Genomic DNA, 19,272 nt, shown 5'->3' with positions numbered 1-19,272 from the left:
TTGTGTGTGAGACTGTGTGAATACCAGGATCTCCAACCCCAGCCTTGAAACCCAGGCATGCAACTAAGCCAGCAGGCACATGCTTGTGGAGTTCAGGTTAATAGTGGAAAAACCAGCTGGGCACAAAAGAGAAGAAATTTGAATTTTCATTCGCAGTGGCTGCCAACTAACGTAAAGTACCCAACAGTCTGAATATTTCTGAACACAAGTGCTAGGCATCTCTTCCAACACACTTTTTATGGTGGATTTATCAATTATTTAGGGACTCATGATTATTTCTCTTCCCTTCTGCATGGGGGAGAGGAGGCCTGAATCAGTCATATGGGGTTTACTTACTTTTTCTGACTCACGCCAACACTTCAGGATGAATATATGAGCATAGATATCTTCAACACAGATCCAGCTGGAAAGACTGAGAGTGGTGTCAGTCCAAACCCAGTCCATTACTGCTCTCAGCTCGGTCAAAAATGGAACTAGGCGGAACCTGAAGGGAAAGCACATCAGATAACTTGTCAGAAACAGAGGCATCACATCAAACAAGCACAGCAAGTGTATATATGACAAGAGGGAGAATTAAGACAACGTGAAAAGAGCTTAACTTGGGATTCTATAAACACAAATACAATCACATCCTGAAATTGCCACAGCTCGTGTTACTCTACATCTTCTTGCCAGGCCAGAAAACATGCTTATGCATCATTACATCCATAACTGTGATTGAGCCACTGACAAAATAGGACAAGATTTCCTCGATTCCTCCATCCTGGGAGAGGAGCACATGTTTTCCACAGGATGGTGGGATTAATTTTATACCTCCTTGCATGGCATCTTTGCAGTAGGTGAGTGGCCCTCTGCTGCATATGGAACTGGGATTTGTGACTCAGGATTAAACAGCAGAAGGGAATCAACAGGAAATCAACACACAAAGAGCAGCTGTTCAAAGGGCATCATTCCCTTTCCTTGTCCCACACTTTCCTGATCAGCCACGTCTCAAAGAGTATTTCATGTGAGGAAAGCTTTCTTCTGTAACTTTTCCTTGGAATGCAAGAAGCCCATACTGCAAATACAGTGAAAAGGCTAAAATAATTCCATTTTTTTCTGTGAAATACAGATATGCTTCAAACTGGCTTTATCACAGGGTCACAGTAACAGTGTAAATGGAGGATGTGGTCTGCCTGTGTAAAACAACCTTTCACTCTGAGGTGATGCTGTGCCTGTTCCTTGCCTTAACACTCTGAACTCCTGAAGAGTTTCAAATGTGCAACACTTCTCAAAGCAAACTTCTTTTTGTGTGCTTATTTTTAAGTTCCTCTTTCTCAGGTGTGTTGTTTTTCACTCTATTCCTTTCACCTGCTAAGTTAGAGCAGGTAGACCTGCCCCAAAGGTCTCTTTGGGATTTGACACCTTACTACTTTTTAGGACTGCAGACCTAATAACATTATCTGTTTTCTAGCACAATGTGTAGCCCCTATTTCTGTTCACAAAGGCGAGTTCTTAGAAGTGTTAAAAATGTCTGTTTCATAGGGGACTGAATGGCTGACTGGTATATCAGGCTTCTGGTTTCAGACTGAGAGATGGAATTTTATGAAGTTTGCCTTCCAGAAATAGATTTTTTTTTTCTTGTGGGCTACAGGGGACATATGGCATATAGAGAGTGTGCTGTAAAATTTACTATCTTATTTCCAGCAGTCTGTGAAGAAAAGTCATGAATAATCCCAGCATTTCATTATAGCAGATCCTTATTACACAAAAGAAAGAAGAAAGGCAGTAAGTCTGTGCTTACCCTTGAAATAAGAACAGGTTGACATAGTTATAACTTTTTGTGAGGAAGTTGCCAAGAACACGAGTTGGATATCCACAGCGTATCTGATAAGCTGATAAGCCAAAATAAACACATTTCACAAAATACCAGAGCTGGGCAACTGTGTTCTGGCTGAATTTCCTGTAAAGGAAAGGATAAAGGAAAATGATGAGCTTTGTACCTGTGTATGACCAAATTAGCTTGAAATGTTTTTTTGCTCCTGGCAGTTTCCCCTTCCTGAGGTCCTGTGAAAAGGCCTTGGTTGCTGACCCCATGGCAGGGTTAAAAAAGTATTGGAAAGACAAAGGAATGAAAAAATCTAAAACCAGCATCCATTGTCACCTCAGGATCACGGGGTAGAGACTGGGAATAGGCTCCCCAAAGAGTGAAGGCTTTGGGAAGTGCCCTTGTTCTTTCTGGATGCTGCCCAACACAGACCAGTCTTCCTTGGCCCCATGATAGCTCAACCCTCTGTGAGCCCTGGGTAGGGGCTCAGTCAAGACAGCTTTAGTGGCTATTTGTGTTCATGGCAGCACCTCAGACAGGAATTTAAGATGGAGTGGCCTCTGAAAACATTTCATAACAAATCTTAATGTGCAATAGATAAGAGATCCATTTGAAAATTTTTTTTTTTTTTCAAATGTGGGCACAATTGCTACAGCACTTTCTTTTTGAGAGAAAGGGAGACTTTTCAGTCTTCCTTTACACTATAAACCTATTTCTTTTTTCCCAGTAAAACAACTTGACTGTTAATGGAGTGTAAGATGCCCGGGTGACACACTCAATTTTCATGGACAGTCAATGGAGTGAGGGAAATACTTCAAGGCAACTTAAAGTAGCAAAAGGGGAGTTAGCCAAACACTAGGGAGGGAACCTTAACACCTCTGCATTGCAGACTGCAGTGGTCAGTGCCCTGAGCCATGAAATGAGAAGTGTTAGATTTGGGAGTGAGCCTGACACAAAATTTCATGCAGCAGGTGACCATTTCCACATCACCTCAAGAGCCAAGTGGCAGGAGCATGGGAGGAGAAATTTGTTCTTCAGAACAGATATATATTTTAGACATTTCTCAGTTTAAAGAGATTTAAATCCACAGTCCACATATTTCAAGAAAGTGCTAAGTTATAAGTTACTCTGGGGGAGACATTTTCTACTTGCTCTTCTAAAGCAGCATGCAGCAGTCTTGGGAGCAGGGAATTGGATCAGAGGCCAACATTGTCTCAGCTGAATGCTCTAATCATTCAATTACAGGCAATTTCTCTTTCACCTGCTTGCATTTTGGCCTGAACTGAGAATATTTCTGAACATATATAACTAATTCTTCCTCAAACTTATATTGGCCACAGTTACTGCTGTGGAAATTCATTCCAACTTTCTGCTTAGAAATGAGGCAAAGAAGAAACTTGATCATGATTCCAAAGCCTAGCTATAAACGTCTCCAATTTAAATACAAAGAATTTGGTAGAGCATCAGTATTCCACCCATATTGTTTGTTTATAAGGCTTATACCTTTCTGTCACTCCAGGCAAGATAAAGAACATCCAGAAATGTATTCCAAAAACAAGGATGACCTGGAAGATGACTTTTCCCATGACAGTCTTTTTGAGGTACAGTGCTCGATCTACCACCATGGTACCAAACTGAATGAGCACCATCACCAAAAATGCCTCTGGGACCTGGTCCTCTGATAATGAAGAGGTGATATCTGCTGCAGCAGAATGTTTCTGAAAAGCAAAATATAAGGATGGTCAAGGAAAAAGGATATTTGCATGATATTTAGCATCCACAACACATAAATCCTGCTATCCTACAGATAGATGCCTCTGTGACATACCCCAAAAGCCCAAAATCCAAACACAATGATGATGAAGTCCACTGTATCTGCGAGGAACATCAGCACGTACACATCAGTCACTGCACTGTAGTCTGGATGAATAAGATTGTAGAAAAACTGTCTGATGGGCACGTACACCTGGAGAGTCCTAAAGCAACACAGACCACAATGTGATTTAATAACACATAACTTGCACTGAAGAAAGTAAAGGCTGAGTGTGGTATGATTATTATTTTTAAAGATATCTAAGATCTACTCTCACAGCCTTCACAGCACTGCAGAGACACCAGCCCTTTGTTCTGATTGCTTCTAAACCACTGTATTAAGATTTGTTCAGTAGAAATATAGATAGCCAATCAAGGTCACATGGGATATTTAGCTTTTTTATCAGGCAGATGCTATTTGAGCAACTGCTGCTTTGTCTCATGTTCAGTTGGTGAGACATCTGCATACAACAAACACTTGAATTACCACCAGTAGCAGCTCACTCCCTTTAAAATGCTGGTTTACTGCTTTACTGTTTGGAATCTCTCCCTAAACCCACACATATTGCTCACTTTTTAATTGTAAAAGCCTTGGCTTTGATCATTTGTTCTCGAAACTTTTCCATGATAAGCTCTTTTCTAGATTTTTGCTTGATGCTTAACACACTGCTTCCCTTCTGACTGCTGTTCCGTGTACTGGTACTCCCTGGAATAAAGGGGAGGGAAAGAGAAGTCAGTTCAAAAGAAAAGTTGAAATACTAAAGCTAGAAAGTAATAAATCTTGTGACGTCCATCTCATATGACTCCCACATTTGAAAAAAGCTTTGAAATGAATTCTTCTGCTTTTTTTCCCCCAGTATAATAAAATCTTGAGAGCATCCAGTAAAGGTTTAATCACTGGCAGATGAAAACTTGATTAATAGCTATAAAAAGAGAAAGTAGACTAGTGATAAAAGCAAGTATTTGATTGATCTGACTCAGTCACCTCAATTGGTATTACATATATTTAGGCTAGAGTACCCCTGCCCTTTGTACAAGATGGGACATATAATCTGTTTCAATATAACTAATAAAAACATTTTCTTAATTCAAGTGTCTACAAATGTAGATATGAAAAATACGTGTGCTTTGCATTCTCTGTAGCTGGAGATTATGCTGGACCAGAGTTTCTGGATCTAGGCCACACTGAGCATTCCTTTCCCTGCTTTTGGATAATGCAATTTAAAAAACCTAATGAATCATAAAGTATGGCTCTCCATTTGAACTTTAGGAAGGCTTGGAGTGTGTTCAAACATGAAGATACATTGGTTCATAATCTACTTCATCACTGAGAAGCAGCAGCATCAGTAGCCCCTGGGAGCTCCTCAGCAACCACCCCAAGGTTTCAGTAGAATGGGAAATGAACATTTGTCCTTCAAATCCCAGAAATGCCATGACATTTACCTCTCTTAGATCTGTGTGAGGAGAAGCTGGACCTGTGAGAAAGCTGGGATATGCTGCTGGAACTCTTCCTCCTGATGGCAGTCTGCTGCTCTGGGAAGTGGACATGGATGGACTCCACAGATGCGGCAAGATTGACAGATTTCAAAGAGGCAGAAGAGTCTCTCCTGCCTCCTCTCAGGGAGAGCTCATCATCGGTATCCTCTTTATTACTGGAGCTGTCTCCTTTCTCATCTTCATCCCACAATCCATGGCACTAGTAGATAAACAATGGGAGAACATATCAAGCCTGTATTTCTGTCACAGTATGTATCACAGGCATTGCTTAGCTCAGTCATGTGTTCACAAGGGAGAAAACAAATTCAATGTGTTGGGATGTCATAGAAACATTAGATTGTAGAAGTTCTTTAAGATCATCAGTTCACCTGTTAACCCAGCACTGCCAAGTCCACCACTAAGCCACGTCCCTCAGTGTCACATCTAAACATCTTTAAACACTTCCAGAGATGGTGACTCACTTCCCTAAGCAGCCACTTCAAATGCCCAATAACCCTTTCATGGAATAAATTTTTCCTGATAACCAAACGAATGACTTCTCTGTATCACTCGAGTGATTAAAAAAATTAAAATTAAAAATTAAATATAGAATAAGAAACTACCTGAACCCAGATTACCTTTAAAATGGATCTGTGGAAGAATAAAGCAAGAAGCTGAACAAGATCATAGTGCACATATCCCTCTTTCTTCTCAATGCCAATAATATTGGGTGGATGGTAAGGTTTATCTTTTGTGTAATCCACATGTTTATTCCAAGGAAAGAAGCCAAACTGGAAGAAGTATTTGATGACAATGGCCACCTGTTCAGAAACACAACACACTTGGGGTGTTTTATAAACATGTCAGATATAATAGCCTCATGACAGTAAGAGGGATAAAATATGACTACTTTGTCAGTTTTATGAGAACATAAACAAGCAAACTCATAACTACAGAGGAATAACGCTTCACATTTCTCCAGTAATAAAATCAATCAAAATTCACCAACAGATGATACTCAGTGGTACTTGAGATACCACAAGCAGTGAATTCTGTCTCTTGATTAACCATTACAAAGCAACGGTTTGCAAATAGTCTTTTCTTGTAAGAACTGCTTTACATGCCAGAAAGGCTATTGCTCGTTGCAATGAAGGAAATAACAAACAAGATCTTTCCATACTACAAAAATTGCTGAGGACTTTAACAAATACTTGTATTATTCCGAAGGGCCAAAGCCCAGCCCAGATCCCAGAGATCAAAACCAGCAAAGGAACCATGCAAAGACTACAACTTCAGATTTCTGTGTTAGACATGGGTGTGCAAAAGCAGCAGCATACCTCAGTGTAGACAATGGCTGTCATCCAGAAGCGCTTGCTTGGCCGAGGAACAGACAGCATGGCCCACAGGAATATAAGGATGGGAAGCACCAGGGTTATCATGGAGGCAGAGATCATGTGGTTAAGGATGATCACAAAATAGCACACCATTTCTGACCGGGCCACCAGTGTATTGTACAGGGCATAAATAAGCAGCAAGACTCGAGGCTGACCAACATAGAACTTCTCTGACTCCTCCAACTCATCATCATGAAACATCCTGTGGGGAGCAGAGTACCACAAATAAGCTGAACATGAACTTCACAAGAGCTGCTTTTGAAATTGCTACTATTTTCCCTTTTGAAAAGTATTTAAATATGCTGCACAGTCCAATGGAAGAAAAAAAAAAGCTGGGGATTTGGAGTTATAATCAAATAGCCTGATTCTAAGCTCAGAAAACAAGAATTTGAGGCAAAATAACTAGAAGCACTCTTCTGCTGTTTCTTAATTTTTAATCTCTCAGAAAAAGAATCAGCCTGGCCTAAGCACTTCTACAAACACGTCTTTTCTGCAGCTGCCCAGCCAACATATCTCATGCAAATCACCCAATACTGGTGTGGATTCACATCTGATTTATCAACACAGATAGGAATTTGGAGAAAAATCAGACCTATGTTCTGAATCATCCAGAGGCATAAGATTAGAACATAAAAAATGCCCATGAGCATTAGATGTGTCCAATCTTCTATTTATATGACTCAAATAAATATAAATGACAGTGACTTTCATATACATTCGTAATCCTCTCTGTTTTTCATAAAGTTTCGTGGCCTGAGAAGAGATCTTGCTGAAAAGAAAAAATTACAGTGGAAAGCCAGAAGACAAGCTACTGCATCTGACAAAGTCAGATCCATACACCCTCTCTCTCCAGGTGCAGGCAGGCTGAAAGGCAGTTCTGTGGTTTAAGATTTTGCCCTTGCATTTGGGGAAGCCCTCCTCAACTGAGTCAGGCCAGAGAGCAGCTGAAGATTGCAGTGGCACCATGCCCACTTCAACGAAGGTTGTGCTACTGAGCACAGTGTCTAAAGGGCAAAGAAGGGAACATCCTCTCCCTTATGAAAGCACCTAGCAAGGTGGTGTCTCTCCATAACCCTCAACTCTCACTGGCTTAAACAAAAACAGTAATCCAAAATAATTAAAGGAGGAGCATTTTCCCAGATAGCCCTGGAGGAAACTCATTTGAAATCACAGCTGCCTGGAGAAGAGAACCCTCTCCCCAAAGAATATTTTAAAAAGCCCTTGACTCCAAGACAATTGCAGCACAGAAATTCAATGCTAATCAGAACAATTAAATATGGAGTCTAGGAAGAAAGTAGAGATTTCTTCCAAGATTAATTTGAGTCACTTTAGAAATCTCTAATTAGAACAACTGCACAGGAAATGAGCTTCTGCCCTTAAACTAAACTTAGCACAAGGTCTGTGTCAGAATTTGTAGGCTAGTTCTGAGACAAAACCCCAAAGTAATAACAAAATTTTACACATTGTGATCAACAGATTTTCCTGGTTGAGGATTCTTACTTGTTGAGGAGCAGCTCACTAGCTGTTAGCTCGTGTGTCAGCGGGGGCAGAATCGTGTCAAGTTTGTCCGTCCGACTGTCGTCCGGGCTCACCATCATGAGGCTCTTCCCAGCGGAGTCATCTGGGGAGCCAAAGGGAAGGTGCTCAAAGCTGACAGCTTTGCTGTAGGAAGGTGGAGCTTCTGCATTGCTGTCCACTGTGGAGTACAATGGCACATCGGTATCAGGAGTATATGCAGCTCCTTCTGAATCCAGGCTATAATCTTCCACATCCTCTTCCTCCAACCTTGATGCAGAATGAGCTCCTTCTTCTTCATGCTCCCCTTCTACCTCCTCAATGGTTTCTGTGGTCCCCTGACGGGAATAGAGCATGGTGACCTGTGTGGGCTCACTGTTGGAGATGGATGAAGAGAGTCAGCTGAGTTTTACAAGACTCATGATCAAGCAAACTTTGTTAATTGTACCTTTATGCAGACAGTTGAGCAACCTCATTGCATTCACAGGCCTTCAAAGTTCATATGATCTGGTAGAAAACATATAATACTGATCTCCTCTTACACAGATGGAACATCTGGGTCCATCTGTTCCATGAATGACATCTCACTGAACTCACAGTGATTCACGATCTTTTAACACCAGCAAGGGGTAAATTAATATTATCAACTCTACCTTTCTGAAAGTAGTTCAGACATTTCTGAACAGTCAACACTTGCTATTCCATCTATTTAAGATATGCTCCATGGTGAATGATAGGCAGCCATGGGATACCTTTTAAACATGATGCTTTTAACAACAATTGTATGAGTGTTGTGTACAACTAGAACATGAACTGAACACATATATCAACTCTGATTCAAATAAAAGAACATGTAACTTGCTAGCATGAAGAAATACAAACCAAACTGTTCCAGTAACAGGTATCTTGCTTACCTTTAGATTGCCCTATGTTCTTCAATTACCTGTCTGCTTTACTTCTGTGTGTACCTGTTTCTGGGTTCAACTCTCTGATACACTCTGATCAGTTCTTTGCTTGATTAACCTTCCTTACTCTTGGCTTTGCATAGACTCAGAGTGGTTTGGGTAGGAAAGTACCTTAGAGATCATCTAGCTCCAGTTCCCCAGCCATGGGAAGGGGAACCTCCCAGTAGACCAGGTTCCTCAGAGCCACATTTAACCTGACCTTGAACCCTTCCAGGGATGCAACATCCACAACATCTCTGGGCAACCTGTTCTAGTGTCTCACCACCCTCTGCATGAAGAATTTCTTCCTAATATCTAATCTAAACCTGCCCTCTTTTAATGTAAAGCCATTTCCCCTTGCCCTTCACTCCATGCCCTGTAAAAAGTCCCTCTCCAGCTCTCTTGGAGCCATCCTTTAAATATTGGAAGTTCACTCCATGGTTTCCCTGGAACCTTTTCCTCTCCAAGATGAACAGCTCTCTCAGCCTGTCTCCATAGGAGTGGTTGTAATCAGCCCTCTGATTACATTTGTGGCCTTCCCTCTCAAGTATTTTTTTTACCTCCTCCTTTGAAAATCGCTATTTCTCTTTTTAGTCTCATTCCACTCCTTCTTCACAGGTTAGACAACAGGCACCAAACCAGTGTCTGTTGGCTGCATATCCCTGTATCTCAACAGAGACAAAACAAGATTTCACATAGCTCCTATGAAATTAATGGGGCCATGTTTTCACATAAATGATGACCTTTTAGAGAAAACTGGCATTGACAGAGCCATCTGGCACTATCATCTTCTTCCAAAATTAAAAATTAAGTTTTTTTCTTTTACACTGCTCCCAAACTTATTGTGGCTATGTTAGATCACGTTATTTGTAGCAGAGTTTTAATGATGATGATGTGTGTTTGGATGATTCACAGCAGCACTCATCCTGGTTAAAATGTACAAAATCGTAGAATTCCGTAATTTCAAAACTGATTGACTCAAAAAATTTATCACACACTTTCAAAACTGAAAAATAGTGATGTAAAATGACATAAAATTTCATTATTAAATTATTAAATTAATTTTTATGAACGATTGAATTATTTTTAAATTATTGAAACACTGCTTCCCAATCATGTAAATCCCACTAAAAAGTGAATGAACAGTTATGAACAGTTTTCTCTTGCACTGGATATTAATATTATTTGCTGTTTTTTTCATAGCTATTTTCCCTTTCTAAATTCCAACACCTTACTGTAAATCAATGGTAAAGTAATCAAAACATATTTCAAAATCTTTCCTATATGGAGAATAAAAATTGAAAAGCTGGCACAATGGTGCCTTAGTTTCTAAAATTACACATCTCAGCCCATATTTAGGATAACTGATTAGCTGAGAAACTTAACTTCCAGCTTCCAATGTAAGAACAAGCAACTCAGTAACTCTGAAAATAAGATACTTTTCTAGCTCAATAAATACAGACTTTAGCCTGTTTTTAAACACTCAGCATAATGTTATGGAACAACTTTAAAAAATACAAAAATTGAGGATGAAAAAAACCCCAAAAAACAGAACAAGAAGTGAAACAGCAAATGAATCCTCGATTATGATCCTGACTCTGAATCTCAGAACCGTGCCAGGACACAGGAGGGAGTAATGCTTCCTGTAACCATGCAAACCACTCTGCACACCACGTGTCTGCAAACACAGATCCACGTACACTGCAGTCAGAATAATGGTATGGTGTGAACATATAGTGAACAAAGCATGCATGAGTTAAGCACCTTGACACTATACTGCCACTGTCAGCTGATGAGGAGGACATATCCATGCTCTGCATTTTACGAAGCCTAGGTCGAGCGCGCTCACTTGTTTTAGGAACAGAGTCTGGTCCATCTAAATCATCAAGGGTTGACTGCCTTGAGAACAGCATGGTTGCTTCAGTGTAGCAGCTACAGCAGCGCAAACAGTTATAGAGACAGTGTTAAATACAAGTGGTGGTATGATACACACGGTTCAGTAAAGAGATCTGCTCGCCATGCAGCTAAACACTGACACAGAGAAAAAAGGTTCAGAGAGAAGATAAGGATTTGTTTTAGAGTCACAACAGAAACACATCTCTATGCACAGGTTAGTCATGATCAATTTCATAAAGGGGCTATAGAAGGCCATCTATTCACGATTCAAGCAGATATGGAACCAACATAGTTCTCTACATGCTTTCCAGGGGAACAGACTTACACACATGAGCAGGTTTTATTTTGTTTGTTTACCCCTGAAATTTCCATATTCCACAAGGATGTTTTAGGAAGGGACCTCCTCTGTATAAATTCTGTTTTATTATTGATATACTGTGCTGAGCCTTTTTACACATGTAAAAGCCAATTTCCTAAAAGAGCCCTTAAAACTGAGTAAGCTCATATTCCACAAATAGAAAAAAAGCTGTCAGACATTGGCTAATCCTCTTTCCAAACCACAGGGCCAAATCGGATATGTTACTTAGCCAGTAAAATGCATGCCAAATGTAACCTGCTCTGCATGGGATGGCTTTTATTTTGATATTTACCAGGAAGCCCTGATGATTCTTCCCATTAGATTTCATTTATTTCAATCACAGCTTAAAAGAATTTCAAAATTGGTAACGTGCATTTTCAAATAAAGAACAGATATAATAAACCCTTATCTCCTTTCACTTATCGAATACAACAGGACACCAGAGACATACACAATACATTGAGCATTCATGTGTAACTGGAGAAAAGAACAACTGGATGAGTTATGAGAAAGAAAGTACATAATTAAATACAAGCATTTAACAGAGCAACAGGAAAGAAGCAAATACATTAATGACATATGGTAGGTAAAAAGATTATTTCTCCTGTAAAAATCTTTGACAAACACTGATGCCAATGAAATGAGTTGAGTGGCCTGGTGCTTTAACACATGCTGTGACCTGCCTGAGTCTCTCAGATTGAAGGAAAGAAGAAAAGACCCCAAAATTCAGGATTTACACTCTACTTTTCTTCTTTTGACTCCATTTGTATTACACCTGAGCAGTGGCAGCAGGGGATTTGCTTCCTTGGCAAGCATGATGTTTGTCCAGGGGCACAGAGAATTGGGAAAGAGGTCAGAAAGGAAGGGCAATGGCGTTTTCCACGTTCCTTTGGTCTTGCTAACTTGAAGTGAGAAAAAAAAAATCCGCTGGCATGAAGTTACAGTCTGCAACTATTGCCTTTAGCAAAATGGGGAGGAAAGAGCAGAAATATGTGGAGAGAAGAAGCAGTTATTCTTAGGCCTGCCCTCACTGATGATCTTTTTTGACAGAATGGCCTTTTTGACTGAGGCTAAAAGCATACTTTGGCCTTTGAACAGAAGAAAAGAATCACCAAGATACCAAAGGTATTGCAAAATATTTTCCCTAAGAACCTCCTCAATGCCAGGGGCACCTCTGTCCTGCCAGTTCATTGGCCAGAACCTCGTACAAGCCACTTCATTATTTCTGTGTTTGCACAAAGGCACATAAGGCCCTCCAGACAAAGCCTGGAGGGCTGTCTGGATGGTGCAGGGTTTATGATAGGGGACCAGGAGGTCTGCCCTGGAGGTGTGATCCAGCAGCATAGGAGCTCAGTTAAAGCTTGGTGTTGCTAACCTGAGAGGCTCCTGAGGGAGGAGGTTTCCCTCTACACATACAAACATGGGATATAGCCAGGCTGTTGTTCTATCAGTGAGGTTTTGGTGCTAAAATATGGGAAGATGGCAGCAAGCAGACAATACAGCTTTGCAGATGACCTTTCTGTCTGTGTGTTATGATGTTTCATGCATGTGTCATTTTATATCTCAAGGGCTGAGTTTATTCTTTTGAGGGCCAACACCTAATAATAAGGTGTTGAAGGATTTCAAATGCAGACATAGTTCAAAGGGAACTGTCCAAGGGACTTAAGCAGAGCAGCTGTTTATGTTCACATGCCCATTCATATGTTTTCAATGGCAGAAACATGCCAGCTGCCCTCCCAAACATGCCTGCTCTGACCTCGCTCCCACAAAAATCAAAGGGAAAAGCATCTATTAATCCCAATAGATAAAAACATTTGTCTGAACGAGGCCTGCAACCTTTGGTTTAAAGCTGTTTTAAATGAAGAATAAATCATTAGAGTAATTACTGACTGAGAAGCTGCACTGTATCCTTGAATATCAGGAGATGTGTGTGAGTTGTCACCTGTAGCACTGTCTGTGTATTTTTTATGTGCTTTAGGAGCAGTCTTTCAAACATGAAGGAAATGGGAACACCAACAAAGTGGAGAGATGCACACTGAGCAAAGCTGATGTTGACTCAAGTCATTGCCATCACATAAATTTGATCCAAGCATATCTTCCTAAATGATTTTTTGAATTTTGTGTTGGAGACCTTGAAAGCATTAACTTCTTAAAGTCATTCAGTGACTACATATTTTAAATTGAATGCTCATTAAAAGCCCCAAGTTCAAACATTTATATAAAGTTGATCAGGTATCCATTTTAAATAAGGATACATATACAGCAGAGATGTTTTTATCCTCAGTGAGTAGGAAATTTTTAAGTTTATGGCTTCCTTTTTGCAAAACAAATTTACCCTTCACAAAGAGTTTTTCAGCTTAGTGGGTGAATTACAATTTTTTCTGGGGTTTTTTTGGGTTTTTTTTTTTTTTTTTCTGTCCATACGCTAAGTACTGACTGGCATTATCTGTTTATTTTCTGTATTACTACATTCCCCATGACTCCAAAAAAAAATCCCAATCAATCCCTAACAATCACAGGCCTAAATTGGACTTTGATCCAGCCCAAACAGGGGTTCTCCTTTCATCCTTCCTTCTGCCTCTTAGGCAAAATTACCTCTCCAGTACTCCCTGCCCCAAGCCCTATTCTGCCTTCTAGTGAGGGAAGCACAGATAAAAGGTGGTGCTCTTAAACACCCTGACAGGGATTCCCTCCTTCAGCTCCTATAAAAGTCTACACAAATGTAGAGTGAGGAACTGAAAATGTTATTTGTGATTGGCAAAAATGAATACAAACTGAACTGGATACAAAACCTTGGATAACCTGAAGTCTGCCTTAGGACCTGTGTGTAGCTGCTATTACATAATTGTAGGCAAAGCTCCAGAACGGCAGCCAACTAGTTTAAGTAAATTCTCAATCATCTTACTGAAATTCACAGGTTTTTTAACCTAATAAAGAGGTCATCAGTCAAATGGACACAAACTGCAGCAAATGCTCTGCCATCATAGATTCCAATCCATTCTAGAGGTGCTCCTCAAAGAGTTTGGTAAAGGAACAGCATCAGTCCCTTCACCTGGCCCATATGGACTTTGTGCTTTGACTTCAGGATACATAAGAATATCTATACATAAAGAGAAACCAAACAAATACCTTAAACAAATACCTCATAATTTCTACTGTGTAGAGAAATTGCTGAGAATAAATTACAGCCCTACTAAAAGAAAAAAAACCACAAAGGACACCCTACATAAGTCTTTTCAAAGTTTATCCAGGCTAAGAGCAACATCCCTTGATTAGACTTATGAGGGTCATACCTGAACTTCACACACAAGAAGTTTACAGTTCCTGCAGCTGATCAGGAGGGTTTTCTATCTGTTGGATGCCAGAAGTCTGGAGTTTTTGAGCTTTCTGTGCTTTCAGGCACAGAAAGCTCAGAAACTCCAGATTTCTGGGATCCAACATCTATGCAGTGTTTACCTACAGTAATCCCTATCCTGAGCACTGAGGATTCTGTCTTATTATAATGGAATAGTATCTGTGCTTCAGCATTCCTGTGTGCTTCCAGACTTGTTCATCTTACTCAGGGACATAATGTCCACTACAGAATTTGGTCACTACAGAATTTTCAGTAGTGCAACCAAAGGATAACCAGAACAGAAATTCTCTGCCCCTTCCCAAAAGTCTTCCTGAGATCCACGATCACAGGGATGCTTTAGATTTAATTAGTCACTTCTACATTTATTGGAAATCATTGCTTTAAAATACAAACTGCCACCTGCTCTTGTTTGGGTGATTAAAAAATCCATCAATAAAATCATAAGAAGTCTAAAACATTATACTTTTATAAAAAATGACATAGGCACTTCTGTAATTCCTTGATGAGATATGCAAGAGTGCCCCAATAGACAGATGGCATTATCATTCAATCAACAGACTCATTATTGCTTCCTCTATTATTAGAGCAGATGTCCACAATTCGTAATACTGAGTGCAAGAATATTTGATTTTTCATTACCAGAAAGAGAATTTGAGATTAGAGAAATCAGTCATAACTCTGCCTTTGCTATTCCTTTGTTTATAAACCCTGTGACATCTTCAAAGGAAATGGAGATGACAGAAACCCATGTGAAAGATTTAACTTTTCTGTTGCAAAGCATCACCACAGAATAATTGAATTTTCTGAGTTTGAAAAGAGATTTTAAATGTGCAAGTGTGCCTAAAGCAGGGTGAAAAATAGGTGGTTATTCTGAAAAGAAACCCCAAAATAACAAAACACAAATTGAGCTCAACATTGAAAACCATCTAATTGAAGAGGCAGAATCTATACACTGAAATTGCAAGATTTTATTTTCTTTTTTGTAATTAATTTTGGAATTGGCTTCCTTTTGTTTATGGTTAAAGTTCCTGCTAATGATTGTATAATAATTAAACTTCTATCTGTAGTAAACAGGATGACCAAAAACTATTTAATGAAAGCAGGATTGATATTACTATTCATTCTTCAGGTGAAACTGAACTTTGTGGAGTTAAAATCTGCCCTGCAGATATCAAAGTGGGTCCAAGTGAGCTGGCAACAGAATTTGACTTTACATTTTTCTCACATCATCTGACTCCTGTAAAACTCTGAGACAAAACACAAAGGTGTTGCTCAGCTGGGCAGAAAGCCACTGAGAAAGATTTGCTCAGATTTGGTGTTTTTTCTGGAGTGAACTTCTCAAAGGCCAGTGCTCACTGAAGAGCAATTTGTGGATATTTTGTCGAAGCATAATACTCACAGGCACTCTCTTACCCTTGCTTTTCAATACTATCAGAAAGGAAGACAACTCCTCATTATTTTCAGTCTGCTGACATCCACCCATATGTCATTAGTAAAAGCTATGCATAATTTACTGTACACAAATTTTCTGAGTTTGCTGGGAGTATCAAACATAGTATGATACTGTCACAATTCACAGAACAGGACACAGCAGAAGGCCAGAGATTATGAAATAGCTGGATTTCCAAAGCCCTTCCTTCTCTCCCTCATGTTATACAAATTCTGCAGTATTTTAAAAGTCAAGAACTCCAGGGACATGGTGAGAACAGACTGCCTCTGTAAGAGAGGGAAGTGAATGTGTGTGCCTCTGTGTGCATGAAGCAGCAGGAGCAGGCAGTAATTCTGGCAAGGGACTTGATGGCATCCGTTTCCAGAAAAGAATGAGGAAGGTGGTTTTCCTGAACTAGTTTGGGTATTTGATTAACAAACATGTAGCTCTGCTGGACTGTAATCATGGCAGTTGGGAAACCAGGGTCTTCAGATGGTTTTTGCCCTTTGTGTATGAGAGGGGATTTTGGTATTTCAATTCATAATCTCTTTCAATCCAAAGCCTTTTCTGATTTGTGGAAAACAAATGACAATTTATTTTACAAAGGAAAAATATTCACAATGAATGATCCCTCCCCAAATTACATGCCTGAATTCCTAACACATTATCCCAGAAGCATCCTCAGCACCTCTTATGTTCCATTGCTTTTCACAAGAACAGATTTCCAATGCCAATGACTCCTAATTCTAGGGGAAACTAAAAGCAGTGGGGTAGCCATGCAGTGGAAAAGAAGCCATCAACTGAGTCCATCACTATAAAGGAATAGTAACATATAGTAACTTCACTATTAAGATGGTATGGAAAAATCAAAAAGAGAATTCAACATTGATTAGAAAAATTCATCAGTACTTAGACAATATCTAGTATTACACCTGCTGCATGATCCCTCTGTCTTTCACAGAATAAAATTAAATCAATACCTGGAAATGCTGTCATGAGATGCTGCTGAATCTAAACTATCCATTCTTTCAGATGCTTGCAAACCAGAAGCTTGACTGGGATTTTTATCAATTGAGTCTAGTCCTGACTCTTCAGAAAGTTTCATCATATGGTTCTGGTAATACAAATGGATGCTCTCCCGTGTCGGAACATTTCCCTGTGGAGGAGAGTAGAGGTAGACATACGTGGCCAGGGGGAGGTGCATTCTTTGAGGAACCAGTTTCTTCTGTCATTTGGCAAGCAACAGATTAAGGACAGTGCAAACATCTTCCTAGTAAATAGCCAACTCCCACCTTTTCAGACTGCAAGTCAGATTTTGTCTTAACCTACCATGGCCCAAAGTGTTTGGTTTTCAAGCAAAACTGGAGCAACCCATGTGGTTTCAGGCTATATTTAGCCACCACAACTCTGCTGGATGGACTGCAGATCCTTCAGCATTGGAATGAAGAGTGGACTGCACCCATGACTCAATCTGCACTCCAGCAACTTTTGATGGATCTCTTTTAGATAGCTTTACTGACTCTAGGAAAATTTATTAGTAGCCAGTAGCAGAATTTTAAAACAGAAAAAAAGCCCAAGGAACAGGTAGTGTACAAACTGATCTAGATTTTAATTAGTGTCCCCAAATCAAAATTTATTAATGTATTATGGACACAGATGGAAATCCATGAAAAAAACACTGAAGACCTTTATTCTTCTCTGTGACTTCACAATCAAGCAAATTCATGAAAAGATGGTTTTATTAACTGTCAGACCAGATCTGGGAACACAATCAAGTCTTTCTGGCTGTGATATTGTAATCAGAATTTTAAAGGTGTATCATAAGAATAAAACTGAGAACTTTCTGTTCTTAGGCAGAAACACATCCAACTCATTCCACTGGTGGGTGCATTGACTTCAGATGGTACACTGAGAGGAAGGATTGCTACTCTTCAACAGTAATTTTTCTAACTTATAATGAAGCATTATGCAAGGACTTTTCCCACCTAACATAATAAAAGTAGTCTAAAATATTGTCTGTATTTCTTTTACAAATTTAAATAGTTTGCAGTATTTCAACTCTGGTCCTCCACAGAGTCTCAAAACTACAATACTCAAAGTCTGATGTTTTGTGACAAAAAGAGTTAAAAAGTCTTAAGAACAAAATTTGACACTCAGTTTTTTAATTAGGTACGTTTGTATACAAGATATGTTGCTTCTGCAGTGACAAATATTGGTGGCATTATGACATCCTGACTTTGAAATGATGGCACAAGTTACATTACAGCTCCACTGCAGGCCTGGCATAAAGGATAAGAGCTGTATCATCTACTTGCATTTGGGAGATCTAAATACATTTCTAGTTACACTAACAACATTAATTTCTGCTAATAACAGAGATGATTTCCAATGAAAGTTAATCTACAAAAAGAGTGAAATATGCAGAGTGAGGTAGTTTTTGAGCTGTTTAAAATGCCAGCCTTTTTCTCCCTTCTTGAATCTATTGTGTCCCTTCAGAACCACACTATACTACAGAAGCGTTTCAGCCAAAACCTTACATCAACCTCTCACAGAATTATTTTTCCCTTAATTTGTTCTGTGTCCAGGTAATAAAACAAATAATTTATTATTTAAGGATTTATAAACCAGCAAGTAGTAAAAAAGTCCAGACTTATTTTTAAAATGCACATGTAGGTGACATTTTCATAATTTTCCTCCTCACTGCCATGATCTGAAAAGACAGCCTTTTGTTTTTCAGTGAGCTGGAAATGGCATTAGCAGACAAAAAGGACTGAAGGTGTTACCTTCTTAATCTCCCTGGTCAGCATACAGCGCTCGATCCTGAGCACAGTGGAGATATCGATGTGCTCTCTGGAGATGGAGTTGAGCCAAGCTGTGAAACTGTCCAGCGTTGCCAGGAAAAGGACCCAAGTAAACTTCAAGATATTAAATATCCTCTTGATGATGTTATCTGAGGGACAGCAAAAGCAACAGAGAGCTAATGAACACAAATGTCTTTTATTGTACTTTTGCCTGGAGTTAGATTAATTTTTCTTTTATTGTCTAATGATAATAATAATCCAGGCTGTGAAACCCTGTCATACTAAGGAATCTTTGAAGATGGCTGGAGGCCTTTTGGCTGTCTGGACAATTTTCCTGACTGTATGCCTAGGCTTATCATCTGGAATCCCTTTTCCACCCTGTAAGTCCTTAGTCCTGCAACCATTAGTCAAATAAACAGATTTTAGAGGGACACCGTATGCGCAAGTATGTGAAATGAAACCCAAGGATTTAGGCATCTCCTGAG

The 19,272-nt window shown here is 39.6% G+C and overlaps 1 protein-coding gene across 8 annotated transcripts in view; it reads right to left on the bottom strand.

Annotated features, from left to right (window-relative positions):
- PIEZO2 (piezo type mechanosensitive ion channel component 2) overlaps positions 1-19,272 on the bottom strand; it is a 283,367-nt gene that overhangs the window by 12,008 nt on the left and 252,087 nt on the right. For 7 of the 8 annotated variants that reach the window (XM_088173061.1, XM_088173074.1, XM_088173073.1 and 4 more), the window contains 11 exons: positions 18,770-18,936; positions 16,967-17,142; positions 7,990-8,379; positions 6,433-6,691; positions 5,734-5,916; positions 5,063-5,315; positions 4,193-4,325; positions 3,636-3,783; positions 3,311-3,525; positions 1,784-1,942; positions 337-484 (listed from right to left, as the gene is read on the bottom strand). In XM_088173061.1, the coding sequence (XP_088029187.1) occupies positions 337-484; positions 1,784-1,942; positions 3,311-3,525; positions 3,636-3,783; positions 4,193-4,325; positions 5,063-5,315; positions 5,734-5,916; positions 6,433-6,691; positions 7,990-8,379; positions 16,967-17,142; positions 18,770-18,936 (2,231 nt within the window). Of the gene's footprint in view, positions 1-336; positions 485-1,783; positions 1,943-3,310; positions 3,526-3,635; positions 3,784-4,192; positions 4,326-5,062; positions 5,316-5,733; positions 5,917-6,432; positions 6,692-7,989; positions 8,380-10,712; positions 10,881-16,966; positions 17,143-18,769; positions 18,937-19,272 lie in introns of all 8 variants that reach the window. The other variant, XM_088173083.1, reaches the window with a different exon arrangement.

The sequence above is a fragment of the Sturnus vulgaris genome, chromosome 1, assembly GCF_052056855.1.
Source record: "Sturnus vulgaris isolate bStuVul1 chromosome 1, bStuVul1.hap1, whole genome shotgun sequence".
NCBI classification, from domain to species: domain Eukaryota; kingdom Metazoa; phylum Chordata; class Aves; order Passeriformes; family Sturnidae; genus Sturnus; species Sturnus vulgaris.
The sequence above is the reverse complement of the archived record's forward strand: the minus strand, read 5'-3'. Positions and strand labels throughout refer to the sequence as shown.